The 20,427-nt window shown below is 40.9% G+C and overlaps 1 protein-coding gene across 2 annotated transcripts in view; it reads right to left on the minus strand.

Moving 5' to 3' along the window:
- Positions 1–9,657, minus strand: part of LOC124143707 (alpha-glucosidase-like) — a 38,652-nt gene extending 28,995 nt beyond the window's left edge. For both annotated transcript variants that reach the window (XM_048388352.1, XM_046512766.2), the window contains exons 1-2: positions 9,407–9,657; positions 5,926–6,164 (exon numbers count right to left, since the gene is read on the minus strand). In XM_048388352.1, coding sequence (XP_048244309.1) covers positions 5,926–6,164; positions 9,407–9,453 — 286 coding nt within the window. In that variant the 5' untranslated portion in view covers positions 9,454–9,657. The remainder of the gene's footprint in view (positions 1–5,925; positions 6,165–9,406) is intronic.
- Between the last annotated feature and the right edge of the window lie 10,770 nt (positions 9,658–20,427).

Consider the following 20,427-nt stretch of genomic DNA (forward strand, 5'->3'; position numbering starts at 1 on the left):
GAACCCACAATCATAGGTTTCTGGCGTGCCCAAGGGTCGCAACTCTACACAGCGAATCACGACGACTGGGCCACCCTTGCCCCCGTTATAACAAAAGACGTTAAAAGATGATACTTGTTGTTACTCGGCGTTAAGGAGCTACAAAAAGGAGTGGTCGGCTCGGAGTCAGTATGTCAGTCAGGGATGACCCCGCATCAATTAAATAATGCAAACTCACTAGTCTTGATTTAACAGCCTTTGTTTTATTGTCGCATCCTTAAAATCCTCATTGCGACAATCAAATCTGACAAATAGTTTTCGTACTATCATGGACTTCAATGTAATAAGACCGCCTCAGTGGTCTAGTGGCAGAGCGTCCGCCCGGAGAGAGGAAGGTCCGGGGTTCGATACCCGACCGCGTCATACCAAAAGACGTTAAAAGATGATACTTGTTGTTACCCTGTCTGGCGCTCGGCCTTAAGGGGCCAAAACAAGGACTGGTCGGTTCGGAGTCATTATACTGTGTCTGAGTGAGGTATTCATGTTAAACTGCGGCATGGTATCTCAATGAGCTAGCACTATAAATCGGCATCAGTCCGGACTTGTACAAGCAGCCACACAAACACACACACGTACATGCACGTCGCTATATAAGTGCAATAATCTTGGACGCGACGTTAAACCCCATTTCACCTCACCTCACCTCAATTTTATAAAGTCGGAGATAGGCCTACATTCACACTACACAGGCATCCTTTTCAACAGAGTTTTACCACGGATGTACAGTATAAGTTTTATACACCGGCGTCATTACCCAAAAGTGAAGAAGAGCAGAAGAGAGGTACAGAATGAAACAACCGATTTTAAATGTTACTCTTTATATATTTCAATATAATAAGACAATAATTACAAACATACCAAATGCAAATCTACCCAAATATATATGAATATACATACCATTCATCATAGTTTTGTGACCGCCCATTAATGAGGAAATGCTTTACATTGTTTTTATTAATACGTATGTACTAGTCAATATTTTGTATATATATATATGCCCTGTAATTCATTCGAAGCTGACGATATCTCACCTAGCAGGTTTTTGATAACACAATTATTTCTGGTAGATAGAAGACTGAATTTTTGGACAGATGGTTGCACATGGTAACATTTTGGAATTAAATTTTCTCTACTACTTTTATAAAAAGGACAAAATAACAAAAAAAATGGTATTCAGTTTCTATTTCATAGCGGTTACATTTCATACATAAACTGGACGATTTAGATCTGTACATTTAGATTATGGTTCAACAACGGAATTTTTCTGGTTCGAGTAGTGATTTAAAATTGGAATAAACATCAAGGGAAGAAGAATTTGTGATTTTGTAATGCCAGTTTTGGTATTCTATATCTTTACATCGTTGTTTGAATGTAACCATGAAAATCTAAACATACATATTTCTTTCTCTTGGCACATAAACATTCAGAGTCAAACCATGGAGGTTGTCTTACTCTATCAAATGATCTATTTATATTTATAGCTTTAAAGTGATCGCCAGCATATTGGAGTAATAGCAGTCGCTGCATTTATATTCGTATGTGCAACATCAAGAAAATCATTAACTATAAGTGATCGCCAGCATATTGGAGTAATAGCAGTCGCTGCATTTATATTCGTATGTGCAACATCAAGAAATCATTAACTATAAGTGATCGCCAGCATATTGGAGTAATAGCAGTCGCTGCATTTATATTCGTATGTGCAACATCAAGAAAATCATGAACTATATGACTGCCCATATGAGAGTTTAATCGACTTTTAAACTCTTCGTTACCGTTATCATGCCATTTGTTTCGGAATCAAGATCAGACTGCCTGTGCTATGGCGCACTATGGGAAATACATGGAAGTTTTAGCTGACATGAAACTGGTAGATGATCAGAATCCGGTCTAGAGTGAACAGCTAGATCTATGATATATTGGAACATGTTTGATGATGCGATAAAGTAGTCTACCAAGTGAGTACCCCTATTACTGACACATGTAAAACGTCCATCTTTGTAAGTAACTGATCTCCCATTGACAATATGTATACAGAAGCTGTTACATAATTCGAGAAGTAACAACCCATAGCTGTTTACAATACTGTCTTGTTGTAGACCTTTGTAGAAGGCTAATTAACATTACTTCCGAAAAAAACATGTATTGTTTTCCCTGCCTGTAAACTACCTTAGCGGCCATTGTATAGACATCCACACTATGTAATTAAGGAAGAGTCCACTAATGCCTACAGTGACAAATGCCTACAGTCTAAAACAAACATTTTATATGCTTCAGTGGTTTTACATGTGATACCCTACTACCTCTCTGCAGAGTTTAACTGGCCCATTTTAGTATACTATTGCCTACAGTGACAAATGACAAACACTAGCAAATGATATTTAGTGTTTTTTCTTTATTCATACATTTCTTCTGATATTTCATACATCATACATCATCCATAGTTTCATTTATCATATTTCATGTACATTATGATTCAAACATCACATTCACACTCCCATTTTATCACACATCTTACATTATCCATATATACATTTCATTCAGTTTCATTTATCATATTCCATGTACATTATATCTATATCAGACTTACATTCATCATGTATCATCTCATACATCATCCATATGTATCATTCATTTTCATTTATCATATTTCATGTGTCACAGAGTTGCACAAACTAGTTGCTTTGTTAGCCCAGTTTTACAACACATCCAGCTGCATCAAGGAACTGGGGGAGACTTGATACCCAGTCGAAGCTGCTCCTGTAGCCTTTCTAGTCTCTGGTTGATCTCTAGGTAGATTCTCTTGAGGGGTGGTGGACGGGCGCCATGGAGGTACTGAGCAAGCTTGTTTCTTTCCGTCTTCTCTAGTCTCTGGATCACTTTGATAATCACTTTGATGAAGGCAGCTGTAGAGTGTCTATCTCTTGGAGAAGGTGAAGGCGGTCACTGGTGACAAAACACAGAATCTTGTCTTCATCTCCGTCATCTATACAGAGAAAGGGCTCTCCATCGGTTGTCTGCTTGTAGATATCAGGAAGATCTACTTCACTCAGGGACTGTGGAAGTGGGGGAATCGTCTTTCTTCTCTGTTTGTATAGGCCACTCTTCTTGCTGTGGTAAGCCGGGAAGACAGCAACATCCTGAACGTCGAGTCGGGCAACTTCCTCGTCGTAAATCATCTGGATGGGAGTTGTCTCTGTTTGAACTCTCTGTCGAAGTGTGCTTACAGTCTGCAATGCTACAAGGTCGTCTGGTTGATGGTTATGAGGTGACTGATTCCTCACAAACTGGCCAACTGTTGTGCATTTCCCTAAGCACCCACGTTGTACACATTTCCAGTGCACACATGTTAGCCTACGGTTGTTAAATCTGTACCTGTAGCCATCTAGTAGGACTTGCTGACCACCTTTTTGTGACATATGATACTGGATCTAACATGCCAATCTTACTTACTTACTTACTTTGGAGATTTAACGTGCGCTTTCCGACTGATGCGTATATCGCACACGGGCCCGGCCAGGCCATTTAATGTGTTTCCGGAGGGGCGAAAGTGGTGTGTGCAACCCAAGAGGGGGCTTTAGGGGTTGCTTAATATATAGAATTTTGGAATTTTGAGATTTGGAATAGATGCCGATGGGGTTGGGGAGGAGAACTAAGGGAGCCTGGTATGGTGGATGTTTGTTTGTTTATGTGATTTTGATTTGGTAGATTATTGTGTTTTTAGATGCGTTTTATTAGTTCCGTTTTGATTAAGAATACGCCTAAGGCCTTGAAGTTTTCTAGTTTATTTTGTGGGTTTAGTATTGCTTCTAGAGTGAGAGCCTTGTTTAGATTGAGGTTGGTTTGTAATACGGTTCGATGTGTTAGGTAGTGTGTGCGGTGGATGAATGTCATCGCAATTGTGACTTCGAATGAGTTCACGTACTAATATCCCAGATGGCTTTAGTGAGGGATTTTTTCGAGCTAGGGCTTCATCTCGAGTGTTTTTGTCTTGCCATATCTTTTTAACCAAAGGGTTTGATGTTTTGAAGTCACTACAAAGGGTTACAACCTCCCTGGACTTTAAAAACTCCAAAAGTTGACACTGCTTTAACATCAGAAGTCAATAAAAGAGAAAACCCAACCCTTCTATGATCAGTAGCTATCACTAACATTCAAACTACCTGGGACAGTTGGGCCCATATATACATTGATGGATCCAAGAATCCTATCAACAACAGTGCTAGTTACGGCTTCAATATCCACAGCTCCAAACCCCAAGCACATTCAGTTCGATTGCCTGATGGTCAGTCAGTATTCACGGCTGAATTGGAGGCAGTTCATCATGCACTCACACTCATACCGGAACTTCCGGAAGCAAAGGCAGTCGTCCTATTCGACTCGCTAAGTGCACTTCAGGCCACCAGTGGCAGAAACTCCAGGCCAAACACAGTCAACAATATTCTATACGAATATACAAAACTATCGGACCAAGGGCAACAGGTGGAGCTGTGTTGGATCCCCTCTCACATAGATATTTATGGAAATGAAAAAGCAGACTCACTGGCGAAGCTAGCTCTAGACAAAGCGGATATACAGCCTATTCCCTTTATCAAACTAGAGTACAAAAGCAAAATCAAAGCCTCCATAGCAGAAAGATGGCAAGCCCAACGGGACGCAAGTAGGATCGGTAGATGGCTATACAAAATTCAACCCAAGGTCCAACAAAAGCCAAACTCATACTCAAATGAAAGGAAAATTGAAATTGCTATCTCACGCCTCAGACTCGGTCACAAAAAGCACTATGACAAGGTTTGTTCATCTTGCAATCAGGCTGAAACCATTGCTCACGTGTTACTAGAATGTCAAGACCATGCCCCAGCCCGGGCTAGGTTAAAACAAGAATTGCAGTTAGATCCGCTATCTGTCATAGATCTCCTAAAGCCAAGAGATGCAATGGCGAAGGCCAAACTAACTCTATTTCTGAGAGATGGACAGCTACTCGAACGAATATAAACAGAGCAACCAAGGATAAAAATGAAATCATATCAATATAAGAAAAAAGAAATCATATCAATACAAAAAACAGAAATTATGTGAATACCAAACTCACAATAGATACTAGTATGTGTACCCTACTCACACACAGGAGTCCAAAGAGGGACAGGTCAGCCGAAATTGCTTAGGCAGAAGGCGACCTCTTAAACACTTAATGCAACAACAACATCTATTTTTCTGATCACCGAGTCAAGGACCTCTACATGCTATTCAAGGTAAGCTTGTAAAACTCTTGTGAAATAATATCATGAAGAGAATTTATGGATGTCAACTTCTATTTATGAGAAACACAACGGTTCTGAGTACATGCTTACTCCTTCACGAGAGAAATCTACTATTTATGAGCAGAAAGTGGCAAATATCATGCATATACTAGTATTATATTTCTGGTTAATCTCGTGCATAATATCTATAGTCATGAATACTTGTGCATTTATAGCACTCATGCATGATTGATTATATGCTGATAGAGAGCTGATACATATAATTGGTTCAACTGCAAATGTCATGACTACCTTTGGTGTATATCTGAGATATGAATAAAGTAATTGTATGGATGGTTCCTGGATGATTTTAACCAACGTACTATGTTATACCCAAATAATTAGATATTATAATAATTGGTCCAGACTCGATTATTAACATACCGCCGTCATATAGCTGGAATATTGCTGGGTGCGGCGTTAAACAACAAACAAACAATCAAATCATAGAAACATCGAGAAACTCCAACCCAAACGTATTCAGAACGTTATGCATTAGTTTAAATAACTAGTTATGATAGCAATTATTGCTCCTAGCCTCTGTCGTATCAGGATTGAGTGATTGAATCTGTTGAGATGTACCCACCTCTTATGTCACCCACACCGTCTCCATCCGAGTCCTGGTAGGACCGTGGGTAGATCTGGTATATGATGGTTGTCTGCCACCATGACAGAGTAGGCGGGGGGTCTTCCGCAACCCTCCCGTCCCAGAGGAAGACCCGCACCAGGACAGCGAGGAGAACCAGCAGCAAGACAACTATCTTCTTTCGGTGGTAATACGCCATGTCACTCGGTGCTGGTTGTCTGGTAGAGCCTGCATCATGACTGCCAACGTAGAAAAAACAAATATCATTGGAATACATTTGTCTATTGTATGTTATCCTTCTAAAAATATATACCAACATGCAATTAGGTGATTCTTTCAAATATTTATTTTGGATCGTGTTTCTGTTTATTTCTCTGACGTGACATATGTGATGTCCTCATTTCTTTGAATTGTAGCTGCAGATGGCACTTTTAATGAGATCGTGCACAGCTGTTTCAATTATTGAATGTAAACTTCCTGTTTTTCGATGCCTGATGCGTTTCATTTACTATCAGCGCCTTTCATTTGCTGAAAGTCCCACGTGGTCCAGTCAGAATCAATTTACACATTTTTTAGTAGTAATATGGACGGTTTTTATCGGTTCTTTATCACCTCTAATCAATCATGGTCGCACAGAAAATCAGCCTGAAATGATCCAGATATAGATCAATTTTATATTTCTTTTCGTCATCGACCGCCTCCGTGGTCTAGTGGTAGAGCGTCCGCCCGGAGAGAGGAAGGTCCGGGGTTCGATCCCCGACCGTGTCATACCAAAAGACGTTAAAAGATGGTACTTGTTGTTACCCTGTCTGGCGCTCGGCATTAAAGGGCTAAAACAAGGACTGGTCGGCTCGGAGTCAGTATACTGTGTCTGAGTGGGGTTTTCATGTTACGGCATGGTATCTCAGTGTGCTAGCACTATAAATCGGCATCAGTCCGGACTAGTACAAGCAGCCACACACACGTACATGCACGTCGCTATATAAGACTTAGTGCAAAAATCTTGTACGCGACGTTAAACCCCATTTCACCTCACCTCTTTTCGTCATCACACATCCTAAAACGTCTTTTGATAACGCGAACGATGTTTTTGCCTCGAATGACCCCGAAACGCAGGTAACGTAAGCGAGACTCAGAATGTTTCGCATATGATAGTAACACTTCAAAATCGAAGACCGAAAATGGCAGACATTTTCTTGGTGATTACTCCTGAATGGTTTCAGCATAACTCAAAAACAAATTACATGCCAGCTTTGTATAAATCATGTGAAATCGATTTCAATGACAGAGTTAAATTCTAATTTGAGAACGAGTACCTTGAAGAGACGCGCTAACGGCAGTGATCACAAACAAGTTGTTTGGACTAAATATTTGAAGTCGGACGTCGTTGCGCAGTACATAACATTACATCTGAGAGAGATGCTATTCTACATCAATAGCCTGCGTATCGGGTTTTAAGTTTTATTTGATCTCTCGGAATGTGGCCCCAAATGGTTTGAGTGAGTGAGTTGGGTTTAACGCCCCTTTTAACAGTATTCCAGTTACATCACGGCGTGTCAGCTTTATGTGGGAGGAAAGTCCAAAGTGATGCAGGTATCAGACGTTTACCACTTCGGTGACACCCACGAGCACTGCATGGTGCCGATAAACCTAGAAACATAATCGGGACGAACTGGGATTCGAACCCACGATCATAAGTTTCTGGCGGTTCCAAGGGACGCAACTCTGCACAGCGAATCGCGGCGCCTTAGTTGACTGTGACACGCACACCCGGGGATACGGATGGCCTTGTCGTCTAAGACGCCGCAAATGCGTTATACAGAGTTGCGTCCCTTGGACAAATCAGAAACCTATGATCGTGGGTTCGAATCCCGGTTCGCCCTGTTTCGGCTTATCGGCACCATATTTGTGCTTGTGGGTTTCACGGAAGTGGTTAACCTGCATCACTTCGAGCGTTCCTCCCACATTAAGTTGACAAGTCCTGATATAACTGTTAGACACTGCATTAAACCAGAGTACAGAATACAAAGCCACATTCAAATATCCGCGTTAACAAACACGCCATGCCTCAGTTACTTCAGAGATTTTGTTGAAAATGATTAAAGAAAAAAACGTAGGTTTCAATTTAAAAGTTAATATGCTGCGAACACTTAGTAACCAGAGCTGACATAAAGAAAGAAGGCAGCCGTTCTTCAGTTGGGTGTTCGAGTGTGAAGGTGCTACGTCTGAATCTTGAGGTCATTCTTTCATAGTATAGGGGGAGTTCAGATGATAATAAGTATGTCCCAACATTGACTACGGAATTGAATTTTGTTTGTTTCTTTTGTTTTGTTTGTTGTTTAAAGCCGCACTCAGCAATATTCCAGCTATATGACGGCGGTCTGTAATTAATCGAGTCTGGACCACACAATCCAGTGATTGACATCATAAGCATCGATCCACGCAATTGGGATACGATGACATGAATCAACCAAGTCAGCGAGGCTGACAACCCGATCCCGTTAGTCGCCTCTTATGACAAGCACAGTCGCCATTTATTGCAAGAATGGGTTGCTGAAGACCTATTCTACCCCGAATCTTCACGGGTCCGATGTTTTATGAACACATAAGTTTGCAAATAAAATGGGTTGCTTTTTAAAATGCAACCCGCTAACCCGCCCCAAAATAACAGCTCGTGTGGTATGCGCCATACAATCGGCACGTGTTACTCAAACAGTCTTCACCCGCACCTTCTTTACCTGCGTCCATAGCCCATTGTCCGTAGCTTGAAGGTCGTTCAAAACAGGCGGTGGGAGCAGCTTTTTGTATCATGATATATGAGCATCGATCCACGCAATTGGGAATTGTATTATGAGTAGTATTGACATTGAGGTGAAGTTTCGAGGGATAGATGCCAGTTTTGATAGAGACAGTAGTATACTCAAAGCCAAGCCCTCATTGGAAGTCTTATGCCGGTTGTTGTTGTTTTATCACTGTCATCCAGTGACTTGAGCATAATATATGCACATATATTTAGAGAGAGAGGTATAGAGGAAATAACATATATTATAAAGCAGTATGGGGGTGGGGCGCTAGGGCTAAGCGTTCGCCCCCCCCCCCCCCCCCCCAAACCAGTCACTCCAGTGAACTAATTGAATTACAACCCATAAGGAATACAGGCGTGATTCGGCCGCATATACGTTCCACCAAATCAGAGCTAACACCACCCACCCTACCCCCTCTTGCCTTGGATATAAAGATAAACGCCCCAGCGTATACAGTGTACTGAATGAATTACAACGTACAAGAAATGCACGTGTGATTCAACACCATAGGGGCTGCAAATACGTGGCACCGATCAGAACCACCACAGGTAACGATCCTTCGACTGGGCGTTATGACAGCGCCCAAAGAAAACAATACATTAAACACTCAATATTCCTAACACACAGACAGTTCAACTGTGAATGAAATGAAATAACCACGAACACCACGTACTTACCTAGCGTTCTTCCCCCTTCCTCCTCTGTGCCTCATGGCCGTCCCCATCTATCCTATGACAAGTCACGTCGGGAGTCACCCACATTCGTAACACAAATCCTATATTACTTCTACCTTAAAGGAGGCCATGCTCAGAGAAGAGCCGTGGCTGGCTTTTCAAAAGGCGGTAACCGTTCATCTCCTACACAGATTGAATCAACACAAATTGTTAGCGCATGTAGGTTATGCAACTTAATTAATTGAACAAAATACTTGAAGCGGAAATACTGGCCGTGTCTCGGTACATCTGCCTTATTTGTGTCAGACTAACAGATAACGCAGTGATCATTGCTGATGTGGGTTTAACGTCGCGTCCAAGATAGTGCACTTATATAGCGACGTGCATGTGTGTGTGTGTGTGTGTGTGTGTGTGTGTGTGGCAGCTTGTACTTGTCCGGACTGATGTCGATTTATAGTGCTAGCACACTGAGATACCATGGCGCAGTTTAACATGAATAACCCACTCAGACACAGTATACTGACTTCGAGAAGACCAGTCCTTGTTTTAACCCCTTAATGACGAGCGCCAGACAGGGTAACAACTAGTACCATCTTTTAACGTCTTTTAATATGACGCGGCCAGGGATCGAGCCCGGACCTACCACTCTCCGGGCGGACGCTCTACCACTAGACCACGGAGGCGGTCAAATGTAATGAATATACGACTATGTAAATGTCATCGACCACAGTGACTACTCCTACGTACATAATCAACTGTTCTATCATAAAAGATCTCTGCTGGTATGATTTGCTTGTTTGTTTGTTTGTTTTTGTTGTTTAAAGCCGCAGTTAGCGACATTCTAGCTATATGACAGCGGTCTGTAAATAATCGGGTCTGATCATCACGGGTGTATGGTTTTGTAGCCACTGCACAGCTAGATTTGGGGGATGGTCTGATGATTGTTCGCATCAATCTCATTCCTCATGATATCAATCACTGGATTGTCTGGTCCAGACTCGATTATTTACAGACGGCCGTCATATAGCTGGAATATTGCTAAGTGCGGCATTAAACAACAAACAAATATATTGGACGTCTTGGGCTTTGCGTGTATTTTTAATTATATTATCATGTACAGGCTAAAATTGAAAATACAGCAAAGAGGGTTTGGGTGATCCTGTCACAGTCAGGCTGGTTAGGCTCGGGGCCCTTGCCCCCTCTACACGCAGCCCAGACAGCGAAAGGGACTTCTAGGGAAGCGCTGCCTGGTCAAACACACCCAGAACTTTTCGTAGAATGTGAAGACTCCTCAACACTGCAGCCTTCTGCATTACCCAGATTGTCAGAAGGCCTGTATCCCTCATAGCCAACCCGGGTACTATCCCAATGTCAGTCAATAGATTGGGAGGTGCCAAACCTAAGGCACCGAGAACAATAGGGAGTCGGAAAACTTGGTACTTGGGATGCATTTCGAAAGCGAGGTCCGCATATTTGCCATGTTTTTCCTGAATCTTGTCAATCACACTAGCGTCAAAAGGGACAGAAAATTCAACAATATAATGATTTCATTGTATTTATCAAAAAGGACAAGATCAGGTTTGTTGGCCTTGGTAGGTAGAATTTTGTAGTTATTATTTTCCATGACGCCCTCTACTTATTCTGGGTCTTACCGTGGATTTACATCTGTCTCAAGACCACAAGCATGGCGAAGACGGTAATTAAATTTTCGAGCCAATCCATTATGTCGCTTAAGATACTGTGTTTGTGCCAAAGCTGGGCATCCAATGACAATGTGTTGGACAGTCTCATTAAATTCATTACATAATCTACATTTCATATTTACATTTTGATGCAAAATCACACATTGACTTTTTAGATGGGAAGTGACTGGTCCTAGGCAGCAAACAGAAAGCCTTCTGTTTCATTTTTCATGCCAGCCCACCTCATCCAAGCGAAGGCCTCTGCGGGGTTGCCGATCCGCTCAACACACTGCACATAATGCAGTGGTCGTTCAGATGGCCTCTCCTTGAGTCCGGGCCGATTTGATACGGCACCTCGATTGGCTGACACTCATTTCTGTACCGTCCAGCAGTACAGAACCATCAACAAAATCAACACTCACATTGAGATGATGTCCCACATCCTTGGCTCGTTAAAGAAAATAGAATGCTTTGTTTTCATCATGAGTCTTGACATGCTTCACAAGGGGATCATCAGACAAATAAATGTGTGCAAAAGTGCACAATACAATTCTTTCATGAAGAGCCTCCACGTTAATTAAACCACGCCCTCCCATAATGATTTGTAAATATAATGGAGTAGTAGTAGTAGTAGTGGTAGTAGTAGTAGTAGTAGTAGTAGTAGTAGTAGTAGTAGTAGTAGTTCGTTTGTTTGTTGTTTAACGCCGCACTCAGCAATATTCCAGCTATATGACGGCGGTCTGTAAATAATCGAGTTAGAACCAGACAATCCAGTGATTTACATCATGAGCATCGATCCACGCAATTGGGATACGATGACATGCATCAACCAAGTCAGCGAGCCTGATCACCCGATCTCGTTAGTCGCTTCTTACGGCAAGCATGAGTTGCTGAAGAGATATTCTACCCCGGATCTTCACAGGTAAGTGGTGAGGTGAAATTGGGTTTAACGTCGCGTCCAAGATTATTGCACTTATATAGCGACGTGCATGCACGTGTGTGTGTGGCTGCTTGTACTAGTCCGGACTGATGCCGATTTATAGTGCTAGCACACTGAGATACCATGCCGCTGTTTAACATGAGCGTAGTAGTCGGCCGGACAACTCACCATCAATTTTGAAATGTTTAATATATACATGTGTTACAATGTTTCATAGAAGACATTAATTGTGGAGCATGGTCTCCTTTAAGACACTAAAAGACACACTGATTAATACATTTATTAGCTTCTTTGCTTCTTAAGTAAAGTAACTAATAGTTTTAAGAGTACTTTTGCACTTAAAGAATTTTACAAGTTCACTCTTCTCCTCACTAAATACTGTTTAACCATTTGACAAGCTCTTTGAACACGACCCCAGACCTCTTCATCTGCATGGGGTGACCAGGAACTTAGAGTGACATAGGTGCCGAGAAGTAGAGTAATAGAAGAATGGTTAGTCGGCAATAGGATTTGTATGCACTGCGTCCCCTATCTATCAACCGTGAATACATGCGAGAGCTTTGTGTTCATAATCCGCATTTTTAACAAACAAAGCACTGGATTGACTGCACCGACAGGGACGTTAGTGCGTGTTCAGGCCGATGAGAACGTTAGTAAAACATCCACCAAAAACATGTGCCAAGCCTTGCGGCAATCTGTTCTTTGTTTGTGAATTTATTGTTTAACGCCGCACCCGGCAATTTTCCAGCTATATGACGGCGGTCTGTAAATAATCGCGTCTGGACCAGACTATCAAGTGATTGATATCATGAACATCGATCTTCGCAGTTGGGATACGATGACATGCATCAACCAAGTCAGCGAGCCTGACAATCTCCTGGGTGCCGTTGTACAAAACGATCTTAGCGCTAAGGTGATCGTAACTCCCATACCTTAACATGTGTGACGACAGTTTTTGTGCTAAGGTTGCTTTCTACAACGGCACCCTGGATTGTGAGACGTTAAAACCACATTTCACCTCACCTCTTAATTCAGGTGAACTACATCTGGAGCCGTGGTTTTTTTATTATAAATTCTTTCTTCCTATGTTTGGGTATCTTAATCATTTCAAAAAATTACTTGCGGTTGAAGTGTTAGGTCTGTAACAATAGCTGACTATCGGTCAATGCCGTGGATGCCGTGTCAATACGGTCACAAGCTACATGGGTAATGTACGGTAGAGAGTTACTGTGTATGTGGTAAATGACACTAAAGATTTTACGATAGCCTACATAACATAACTAGATTCTCAACTCGCATTCCCATGTTTACGTCACGGTCAACAATCTCAATCCATGAGATAGGTCTTCAGCAACCCATGCTTGCCGTAAAAGGCGACTATGCTTGTCGTAAGAGGCGACTAACGGGATCGGGTGGTCAGGCTCGCTGACTTGGTTTGATGCATGTCAAAAGACGTTGAAGGAAGGTGCTGCGCACCGCTCGGCATTAAGGGTTTTATTCAGGTGTATACTGTGTACGAGTGGGGTGTTCTTGTTGAACTACGGCACGGTATTTTAGTGTGCTAGCACCATAAAACACACACACACAAATCACACACACAAATCACACACACCACACACACGCACAAATCACACACACACACAAATCACACACACACAAATCAGAGAATATACGCCCAATATCACTGTGAATGTTTAATGCAAGTCACAACACAAAAGCGGCCGTTGCAAAAGGTGATGGAATACTTGGTTATCCAGTGTGTTATGTCTGCATTGGTATCGAAGGTCGGTGTATCGATCCCAAGGCGAATCATACCAAAAGACGTTAAAGGAAGGTGCTTCCTGCCGCTCGGCATTAAGGTTTTTTCACACACACACACACACACACACACACACACACACACACACACACACACACACACACACACACACACACACACACACACACACACAAAAGCACACACGCACAAAAGCACACACACACAAGTACACACATATACATTCATGTTGCTTTTTAAATGAAATTTCTTTCGCGACGTTGAACTCCATTTCACTTCCCTCACTTATGAAAATTACTCCTTGAGCATGTGTGTAAACTGAGTTTACGAAATGACGGTGAGAGATTTGTTTTATGTTTCCAAACCTTTTAAAACGCGTTTGATTTCAATGACATCTACAGGTTCCAGGCCAAACCTCAAAATATTTAAAATGATTAAAACAATACACAGCATGGTAATCTCGTACCCAAATCAATAAAACATTCTGTTATACAACAATTTAAAAGGTAGTAGTAGTAGTAGTAGTAATAGTAGTAGTAGTAATAGTAGTAGTAGTAGTAGTAGTAGTAGTAGTAGTAGTAGTAGTAGTAGTAGTAGTAGTAGTAGTGACCCGTGAGGAATCCGGGGTAGAACAGGTCTTCAGCAACCCATGCTTGCCGTAAAAGGCAACTATGCTTGTCGTTGGAGGCAACTAACGGGATCGGGAGGTCAGGCTCGCTGACTTTGTTGATGCATGTCAGCGTGCCTCAATTGCGTGGATCGATGCTCATGATATCAATCACTTGATTGTCTGGGATGCGGAGTTAAACAAAAAAGTAGTAGTAGTTGTTGTTGTTGTAGTTTGTGTGTACATCGGTTCTGAAGTGCATGTTGTAATTCATTGTCATCATATCTACTGACGAGACTGGCATATTACTGCTTATACCTATATACTGGTAATACAATATGATTCGGCCTAGTTCAGTTTTCGAAATATCCATTACCGTGTACGTGAACAAACATGCGTTCTAGTATTATAAATGATAATACTATACAGCAAGTCACCAGCGTGCTTTGAACCTATAAACCCGGTAGGTGGCATGACAATAGAAATGCAGCCATGACCATCTGTCCAACTGGGCCGACGAGATCCTGTGATGACTATACAACGGATAATACACGCCTAGTCACAACAGTGTCGTTGTTATCCAAGTGTTTGGGCATCAGCGGGCGACTAATAGTGTAATAATGAATTGTCGGATAATACACATATTTCGCCAGTAACAGGATATATATATATATATATAATAAAATGATAAAGTCAACGTTAGTCCATATATATATATATATATATATATATATATATATATATATAATAATTATATATCCTGTTAATATATATATGGTAATTCAATTCAATTATTTTGTCGCAGCTGTTTAAAATTCAATCATCATTTTACCTTCGGTAACAGCCGACGTACTCAATTATGGTTATTGGTCTTTTCATGTTTAGCTCGGCTTTCAGAACTAGTTAATTATACATGTGTCAACTGTAAAATGGCAGGGATAACGTGACGCCGGTTGTAAACGTTTTACACTTTTCCTGAAACTGAATCTGTGCCGGATTCCGACAGGAGGCATTAGAAGTGGGCTAGGTAAGACTTCGTGTAGTTACCTTACATACTTCCACAAATATTCAGTAATATTCAAGGATTCAAGGGAGTCAGAGATTGAGGTGAAAGGTCATGATAAAGTCACGTGACTCACAAATGTACAGCATATGTAAGGCGTGACTGCGCTAATATATAATAATACCCACTTGTAACATTCAATACATCAATATACGTGTTAATCATAAACTACAATTCTTTTCTTATACAGAAATTGTAAAAGGGTACTTTGCTATATCAAAGATCATCTCATCATTATAAGAGTTTAACATGCTTACCATGTCATGACTAACAACATTGGTGAGATGCTAATATGCTGACAAATATTTGCTTCTTATCTGTGACAGACCCGTAAAGATTCCGGGGTAGAATAGGTCATCAGCAACCCATACTTGCTGTATATATACTATGCTTGTCGTGAAAGGCGACTAACGGGATCGGGTGGTCAGCTGCAGGCTCGCTGACTTGGTTGAAGCATGTCATCGATCCCAATTGCGTGGATCGATGCTCATGATATTAATCACTGGATTGTGTGGTCAAGGCTTGATTATTTACAGACCGCCGCCATTTAGCTGGAATATTGCTAAGTGCGGCGTTAAACAACAAACCAACCAATCTTATCTGTGAGTACAGAGGACAATTGTGAATTACGTGCGCTTCATCTTCAAATACTTTCTGGGCACACAAACTCGCCCTCAGTGGGCCTGCTTCTCCTCTATTTCTGAATGCCCAATCAATTATAACCGACTCTTGATATTAGCAGTCCATTTAAATACTTGGAGATATTAATATTTACTATATATTTTTCAAGTTGTTAGGATGGCTTTATACATGAATAAAATACGAAACAGGGAAGTTATTAGGTCCCCGAAAGGCATGTTTCAGACTATATGCTTACTTCTTCATCAGGTGAACATATACTCCGAAACGTTGTGTACCTCATGATAAAGAAGCTGACATCCATAAATTCTCTTCCTTCGGGATGTTATCGTTGAAGAGTGCCAATATTGAACGTTGCAATCTCTAATTCTTTGTTTAAATAATTAAATATACGAATCTGTGTTACCTACACCTGACGCTGTCCAGGCATATCCAATACTATAGCTATGATTGCACGTTACTCGCCTCTTACGACATGCACGTGTTGTTAAAGACTTATTCTAACTTCACTTAAATATGTTCGAGACAACAGACTTACCTGAGGTGAAAAAAAGATAAATCATGAAAGAATTCGTCGGAAACAGACAATCAGTTCGTCACAACCGAGACTTCGGTACATCAGAGTTCGACACAACTGTGTTTGACTGTATCTGTAAACTTTCGCTTCAGAAACCTTTGTGGTACTTTAATGAGTAACAAGTCTCTCATACTTAAGAAAGGCGGGTTTGTTTATTTCGTTGGTTTACATATACGCTGATACATAATGCATATATGTCGAATGAAATGTTTCCTTTTGACAATGAGATCCGTGAAGATCCGGGGTAGAATAGATCTTCAGCAACCCATGCTTGTCGTAAAAGGCGACTATGCTTGTCGTAAAAGGCGACTAACGGGATCGGGTGGTCAGGCTCGCTGACTTGGTTGATACATGTCATCGATCCCAATTGCGTGATGCTCATGATATTAATCACTGGATCGTGTGGTCCAGACTCGATTATTTACAGACCGCCGTCATATAGTTGGAATATTGCTGAGTGCGGCGTACAACAACAAACCAACCAACCAACCAACTTTTGACAATGACGTTAGTAAAAAACTATCAAAGAAGTCCAACTGTCATGTAACAAGGGAAGTAACCGTTTGACTTGTCATTCAAAACACAAACACAGTTACTCTTGTTTACTCCATCTACATTTTTTCAATGTTTTTCAACTCTCGGGCGACCTGGTCAGAGAAATGCACTGCTTAAGGAATAATTACACATTGCGATCAATGGTCGAGTAAAGGTCTTGTTTGCTTTTCCCGTTGCTAAATAAAGGTGAAATCATATTTTACGAGCGCTTCACTTTCCTTAACTGTTATCTCTTCCCTTTTTTCTGTGTTTGACATCCCCCAACCGGTTTTCATTCCTTTGAAGGTCGAGTGTTTTTATTCTCTAAATAACGCCCACTATCCAGTCACGTCACCGTGCTGCTTGTTAGCTATAACGATATATCTGAACGTAAATGTTGAACATATAATTTAATGAAATTTGTAGTCTTGTTAAAATCACATATTTCTCATGACTCGCCTGCCCCCAAATGTCCTTAAAAGCTATAATTTCTCTACACATATTTATAACGAAAGGTCGGTATATCTACGGTAAGTCTTACCAATATATAATTTATGCGATTACAAGGAATATTATTTCGAACCATGTCAAAGAAAACGTATCTGAAACATATATAACGCAGCTATCGGATACTACTGTCAAGCTTTGTATAGTCGTAGGGTTGAAGAAAGTATGAATGATATATAAATATAATCAAAATGACATTTTTTAAAAGTAATATTTCTTTAATGTGTATTGACACATGGCGAGGTTTGATGAACATTCTTGCATCCTGTAAAAGTTTTAGTAAAACTTTGAAATATTGTTACGATAAAAAAAAAACATTTATCGGACATGCCCACATGCCCAATTATCCTTTCTATATATTTCAAGCAGATATTTTTGATGATGTACATGTACATAAAATTCTACGAAAATCAGCTTGTGCCAAACCTTTCAAATCAACCTTTTCTAATGATGTAGCATACTTATATATTTTGCCATGTCCGGACCCTATACCTTGCATATAATAGTTCTGACTCACCATGTCAGAACAGGTTGGTTGCTTTTTTGTTTAACGCCGCACTCAGCAGTATTCCAGCTATATGACGGCGGTCTGTAAATAATCGAGTCTGGACCAGACAATCCAGGGATTGATATCATGAGCATCGATCCAAGCAATTGGGATCGATGACATGCATCAACCAAGTCAGCGAGCCTGACCACCCGATCCCGTTAGTCGCCTTTTACGACAAGCATAGTCACCTTTTTACGGCAAGCATGGGTTGCTGAAGACCTATTCTACCCCGAAATCTTCACGGGTCTCAGGTATTCTATTCTATCAAAATGCCTGTGTCTCCAGATCGCGAGAAGTCCTCATCGAAAGCTAATGCATGTAGTTTTTTGCCGCATAACCAGAGTACCGGGGCTTCAGTAGGGATATGCAGATTTGAACAGATAACGTACGTAAACTTTGCTAGAGATAAATATCATCATTGAGTTTTGGTCACGTGGTTACACAATACGATCGACAGTCTGATGACTGCGAGTGACACAATTTAGCAGCATGTGCAGGGTACGTATATCACCAGCACGAAATGGAAGAAAAATACATGCAAATGTATTTAATGCGCAATGAAGTGCTATATATAACCGCCTGCTGTTAACTGACTGTCAATTCTTACCCGGAATGTAACCACGTGATCAAAACTCAATGACGACGTTTGTCTCTAAGAAAATGGATTATTTGGATTATATTTAAAAGCGCACGTTGCAATTTTTGTCATTACTGTAAGTAATACTAGTATTCCTTATCGGCGGAATGGGTGTTTTCACTTTATAAGTATTAGCACAGTATATATCTTCATTAATTAATCGACCCGTGAAGATCCGGGGTAGAACAGGTCTTCAGCAACCCATGCTTGCCGTAAAAGGTGACTATGCTTGTCATAAGAGGCGACTAACGGGATCGGGTGGTCAGGCCCGCTGACTTGGTTGACTTGCATGTCATCGTATCCCAATCGATGCTCACGATGTCAATCACTGGATTGTCTGGTCCAGACTCGATTATAGACCGCCGTCATATATATGGGATATTGCCGAGCGCAGCGTTAAACAACAAACAAACAAACAAACAATCATTAATTAATTAATCATCGCGATATTTCGTGGTTCTATTTCATGTGGCGAGGACTATTGGTTCATCGAATGTTGTTGCCGTAAAAGGCGACTATGCTTATCGTAAAAGGCGACTAATGGGATCGGGTGGTCAGGCTCGATGACTTGGTTGATCCATGTCATCGATCCCAATTGCTTGGATCGATGCTCATGATATTAATCACTGGATTGTCTGGTCCAGATTCGATTATTTACAGACCGCCGCCATTTAGCTGGAATATTGCTGAGTGCGGCGTTAAACAACAAACCAACCAACCAACCAACCAACCATTGAATGATGGCGTGGTTTAGGTTTGGTTTGATCACTGAAACTGAATAGCATAAGAAACTATATCTTTCAGCTGATGTTATCATTATTGTAATGTTAATCTTTACGTCAGCGATATCATGTTTGAAACATGAACTGTACTGGCGTTCTCAAAGACTACTTCTACATGGTTTCATTTATAAAAATATAATTTAATTTTATACTATTAAAAATTAAAAAAGTTAATTCGCATGATGCACAACTGCCGAAGGGTATCTTTTTCCGACACAAATTTGCAAGATTTCAAATGTCATGTGGTTGCCAATTCATTTCTTACGCCAGTCTTCATTGAACCAATCTATTGTTACACAACATTATCCAGCTACAGATTACATTTTACAAAATGTTGCAGGAATGAGTGATGGTTAGATACTAGACATAATCAAATTTAACAACAGTTCTTTCAATTGCCAAGGGGCGGTGGGGGTAGCCTTGTGGTTAAAGCGTTCGCTCGTCACGTCGAAGAGGCGGGTTCGATTCCCGACATGGGTACAATGTGTGAAGCCCATTTCTGGTGTCCCCCGCCGTGATATTGCTGGAATATTGCTAAAAGCGGCGTGAAACCATACTCACTCACTTCAGTTTTGAATTACATTTAAAAAAAACTCGGTATACGTTCAAAGCTCCGTCGCTAGCAGTTAATATCTTAATATTGTCGGATATAAACCGTATAATGTACCCATAACCTTGATAAGTTTCTCTAATCAGGGTAGATAATCTAGCACAGTGTCATGTGTCATC

This window comes from Haliotis rufescens, unplaced genomic scaffold (genome assembly GCF_023055435.1).
Source record: "Haliotis rufescens isolate VD_foot unplaced genomic scaffold, xgHalRufe1.0.p SCAF_7, whole genome shotgun sequence".
NCBI classification, from domain to species: domain Eukaryota; kingdom Metazoa; phylum Mollusca; class Gastropoda; order Lepetellida; family Haliotidae; genus Haliotis; species Haliotis rufescens.